General features: G+C 33.4%; 1 protein-coding gene across 1 annotated transcript in view; it reads right to left on the reverse strand.

Annotated features, from left to right (window-relative positions):
- Window positions 1-393, reverse strand: part of LOC107615952 — a 9,307-nt gene extending 8,914 nt beyond the window's left edge. The window contains exon 1 of the mRNA XM_016317963.2: window positions 244-393. Within this exon, the coding sequence (XP_016173449.2) occupies window positions 244-393 (150 nt within the window). The remainder of the gene's footprint in view (window positions 1-243) is intronic.

Raw genomic sequence — 5,707 nt, forward strand, 5'->3', positions numbered from 1 at the left:
AAGAGGTCGGTCATGGGCCAACCTTCTAAGAGGTCGGTCATGGGCCAACTTTCTAAGAGGTCGGCCAACCCGGCCCTTTATAGCTCGAACCGATGTATGAACAAAGCACAAATTGAAGGAAAAATATTTAGCTCAAGTATGTTGAGATGATGCTCTTGTATCACTCTCTTTTCCTAGTCCTCTAATATTGAAGTGAGACCATCTTTATAGATGCAGCTTGCTCTTTCAATTCTTCTTCATTACCTCTTCCAATTCTTTGTACCTTCTTCCCGTTAAAGCTGACTCCATTGGTATGCAATGCTTTTTCCATTCTGCTCCACTAACCCTGCTTGTATGAGGAGCTGCTCCACCAACTCTGTTGTCTTTGGATCTGCTGTCTTCCTTGGCATGCATAGCATTTCTATTTTTGAGTCATTCCATCTGCTGTCCATAGCTTTGCATTTTATTTTGCTCTTCCCAAATATGTGAATATTGCTTTACTAATGTTCTTTGTTAGTGGTATTGTCCTTGTGTCTTTGTTGCTTTCCTAGAGCCACAATTGTCCCGTAATTGTGCCAAATGTCCCTTTACCTTTTTCTTCTTTTTTTCAAACCATGAATGTTTAGGAACTCTCTCTCTTGGCTTATATATCCTGAACAGTGCTTGTTAGGAGTATTGGGTTGAAGCTTGACTTTGTGCACTACAAGTGAGCTAAAGCAGCATGAACTTTGGCCTTAGAAGTGAACATTGGGCTTGCATCACTAGCACACACATTAAACATACTTGGTCTTTTAACCCAAAGAATGTTTGTCATCATTTACATAAAATTCAAAATCAAACTTAACTCAACATTAAGAATTTAAAAGTAGCCTAGCTTTCGTTTTTAGCCTAGATTTGTTACTGCTATGATTAGAAATGGTTGTCTTTCCCATTCCTGTAACAACCTAAAATATTGTTGAAAGATCATTTATCATAGTAAATAGTCTCTTTTTACATGTAAAATGAGAGCTGGATATTACTTAAACATGACCAAAAGGACAGCATCGCAAATCAGTTACTAACTTGAGAGGGTACATGAAAACAAACTAAAGCATATTAGAAAACTTGGGGGAGAAATCAGCATCATGCAAATAGTATCATGTCTCAGGACATCAAAAAATATTGAATACAATTAGAAAGTACATGTTTCATTTGCTACAAGAAAAGGAATGAATCTGATTAGTGATTAATTAAACTTAAAAATTTGAACTCTTTGATGCTTAAAGATTATTTAGATAAAATCAAAAGGTTCTGCTAATGAAACTATGAAACAGAAAGTAGCTCAACTTCCTGAACAAAGGCTTGAAACATCCATCCCCCCTATCTTTTTTTTCTCTCAATTTTTTATACCAATTCAATTCTTACATTACATCCTTCAAATTGTAAATGAAAAAAAAAATGTGACCTTGACACTTCTCCCACTACAACCACATTATGTGTATAATATTCATATCCTCTCATTTTATCCTTCCATTTGATATCTGTTAGAATTAGAAAGTGAATACCAACAAGACAATTGGAATTTAATCATTTTCTTATGACCGTATTCCCAGATTAACCACAATCATGCAAAAGATGAAAGGTAACAACCTGAACAGTTCTGTAACAAAATTGTGAATACATAAAAGAAATAGAAAAATACAAGCCACAGAAAATGTATTAACTTGTGAATTTTTATACAAGACTAGATACTCCATTAATAAAATCATGGAAAGGAAATATAATATATAACCCAGCCGTTTTTATAAAGCATTAGTATAAACAACAACGTAACTTTGTTCAGCTAATATCATTTTTTCTATACCGTCAAAACCACTAAATGTTGTAAACTATACTTTATTTGAATAAATATCTTTCAAATATTCTAATAACAAATAAGTCGCACCAATATGAAGACAATAGAAGACCTAGGCCAATTGCTTAGTAGTTACCAGCCTCATGTTATATTTCACTTTCCACTCTCCCCTCATGATACTACTCCGCTATTAGACAACTAAGAATGGTTAGCCTCGCAAGGTGGTCCTCGCTCATTCACATGGGATACCATGTCCCCCATGCTACTCAGGTTTTAGTGATGCTAGTAACTGAGTATGATACCAACAATAATGGACAAAGTAATGAATTTATATTCTAATTAAACATTTAGTTACTGGTTACTAGTTGCAGCCATCAACATGGTCAACTGTACAAAAGCTAACTAAAGTGCATCAGGTGCTATGATTTTCTTAAGTTGCACTGCCTACTTCTATTGTCTTTTATTATATAGACATGCGCCTCCTTTATGTCTAATTATTTCTTTTTTACAATTTGATTTTTATTTACTCATTCCAAGAGCAAATAAAGCTAACTATAAATCTATTTACTTATATAAGAAAACGGTTATACGTTTGTAAGGTAATTATTTACAATGATTATGAGAAATAATAAAAAAATATTTGAGGGAATTTGAATTAATTAAATTAATTAATGTGGTGAAGCTAATGTGCGTATACCTATAACTTTGAAGCATGGGAAACTGGCTGAGATTATAAACATTATTTGTCTCTCCATTTTCTATTAGAAGCCTATGATGATCAGCCTTTACTACTGTCATATATATACACACACATAATCAAATTCATTAGGTTTGCAATTAAGCAAAAATGTAACCCTAATTACTCATTGATAATCTTGCAAAGAATAATTAAAAAAATTAAACTAAACATTTTATATATATGTACCTTGATAATTTGTGTCCTCTACCTTCTTGCTCCTGTACATCTGAAAAAAAAAAGAAATAGATAAATAGAAATAAAAGAAATTAACCAAATTAAAAGATTCAAATTCAGGTTGTGATAACAATTATGTAACTTCATATATATACCTGTAAATGACTCGACATGAGCAATACTTAAACCTTTGATATTCTTCAATTGAAGAACCAATTTTGGTGTTGCTCCTATATATATACACATCCCAAATAAGCAAACATTATTTAAAAAAAAAGAAGCAAATATATGTAATAATAACATACAAATTAACTAAACTATGGAGTTAGTTAATCATTACCAGAGCAAGATTAAATAAAATTGGAAAAGAAAATAGATCTATGTTAATGGAATAAAGTAACTTACTCTCTTGTCCTCCAAGTCTTTGAACAGCATGAACAAATCGAAGATGAAGATTAGGGGTCCAACGCATGAAAGTAAGCATCAGAGAAGGCACAGGTAATACATTTGACCCAAGCATATGCTGACCTGTTTCTCCAAAATATCTCCATTCCTATCTCTAGCAGTCCTTTTTCAAGAGCTTTCCAAGGCACTTTCACTTTGGCTGCATTTTATTCGTCTTTTAGCAAAAGACTTCTTCCTAGATAAAGAACCACCTGAACATTTCTCTTCAACATCAACCTGGGCAGAAGAGGTAGCATTGAAAAACCTTCCTGATTTAAGTACCTAAAATAATTCAAGAACCTTAAGTAATCTGTTTCAAAAAATTCTTCAAACAAATCAAAAGCAGAGACTGTATATCGATTTAAAACAATTTAGCCCATATGGTTCATTTTTAGTATCAAGAGGGTTCCAGAGGTTGCTTCTCAGCCTGTTAAATTTATTGAGTCAAGAAATATGCAAGAAAATTCATGAAGATAATAACCTATCAATAAAACTTACGGGGAAGACAAGATCCTAGGAACATCCATGTAACCGGCAATCGAAAACCTGAAAAGGTGAAAATTGACATTAGGGCTGCTGGTGAGATATAAAGAGAAAAAGAAAATGAAGGCTATTCAGTACCCCCCATGGGATAAAAGGCTTACAAGACAGCGTCGGCAAAAAAGATTGTCAAAGGAGTCAAGAGCTGCTTCAAGATCCTTTTCCAGAAAAGACTTTTCACTTTTAGAAATATCTTCGGTATCTCTATTCTTGGAAAGCATTGTCTTCGTTACTAAGAGTTTCATATCTGGCATGTATAAGACGTTTGATGGTGATTCATATCTCTGTAAAGCCAGTACAAAGGAAATGGGAAACGGCTGGACAAATGCTTACACTACGACCAGTTTTCATAATAATAATCTAGAAGGAGATGAAGTGTAAATACAATAGGGACAATACCAATGAATGACAAAAATAAACCTTAATTTCACTAGTATTTCTAGAAAAGTATTGAGCCAATGAGTCCAGAACAGTATCAGATAAACCCAATTCTCTAACGGTCATCCTGTAAAATTAAACCGCATAATATGAAATCCACAAAACTATTTCTCATGCACAAAAGAAAAATGAAAGGGTGAAGAAAATAGAAACTCATAACAGATGTGATGCATGGAAATGATAAATTTGAAAAAAGAGCAGAAAGTCACTTCGAATTTTAGGTCATTTGATGTCATCAACATTAAGATAGAATATTCCAAAGATAAGGGATGCTATTGAATTTTCTGTTTACAGTCAGAGAGATCAAGCCATGGTCACAGTTTATCAGACTATTAGAATTTCAAACACATTAAAGCATCATTCCAAATGCTTGTTACCTATCCAAATCAAATAGGAACCAGTGCAGAACCAATGACACTAATTTGCATACCAACATTACAATACATTGAAACAGAAATCAGTCAAAACTCAAAGTAGAACTAAAAACTAAATAAATAGATCTTTATAATAGCAGAGTATGTTTTTTAAATACCCAGAAGATCTTCAAAAAAATTTTGAACTGAGATCAAGAATGAATTGACATAATAGAGAGTTTCAAACCATATAATAAAAGAGAATTGACATAATCAAACAGAAATTAGACTTACAAGTAACCGAAAACGTAATTAATCAAGCAGGGCTGGTGAAACAAACATTAATCGAAGAAAGGAGAGTGTTGAAACCAATGTCATCGCACCGGAGGCCGGAGGAGGAAGACGTGCGTGATGCTACTGGTGTTGTCTCGTCAGAGCCTACTTCACATGGCGGCCATGGAGAGCAAGCCGGCGATAACATATAAAATGAAAAACAAAAATCTAAAAAATAAAGGAAGAATATCTACCGGCGGTGCAACCGGTGGCGGTGCAAGCGGCGGAGGTATGGTGTTGTGAAGGTGAGAGATCGGCAATGCCAGAGCAGAAAAGATAAATGACGAATGTAGCGACAAACCTCGTTTGCAAAGAAGGCGTTGCTACCAGATCTGGAGATGCATTGCTACCAGATCTGGAGATACGTTGGTGGAGGACGCGCCTTGGCTCGATCTGAACTGCGGTGGCGAGGGTGGCAGCGCCGGTTACGGCGGGCTTCTGCGGTGAGCTTAAGATCTCTCTAAATCTCTTTCTCTGAATCTCTTACACTACAAATTTGTTTTTTATATTTATTAATGGTAATAATGATAATTGTTAATATAGTATAATTTTAGTAATTTTAATAAGAATAATACTGGCTATAATACTATGGCCACTAAAATTTTTCATTAAAAAAAGCTTTTTTTTTTATATATTTAGTAGTGGCAATTATGACAATTTCCATTATAATATATAGTAACAATGGCAAATATATAATTGCCGTAAAAACATAACTTAAATTAAAGAATTAGTGACTATTATATTATTGCCACTAAAAATTTGTCGCTAAAACATATTTTTCTTGTAGTGTATTTATATCATTCAAAACTATATTATTTTAACACTATTTGATTATAATTTCTTTTGAAAAGAATTTAAATTTATGTATTAAAA

This window comes from Arachis ipaensis, chromosome B09, assembly GCF_000816755.2.
Source record: "Arachis ipaensis cultivar K30076 chromosome B09, Araip1.1, whole genome shotgun sequence".
NCBI classification, from domain to species: domain Eukaryota; kingdom Viridiplantae; phylum Streptophyta; class Magnoliopsida; order Fabales; family Fabaceae; genus Arachis; species Arachis ipaensis.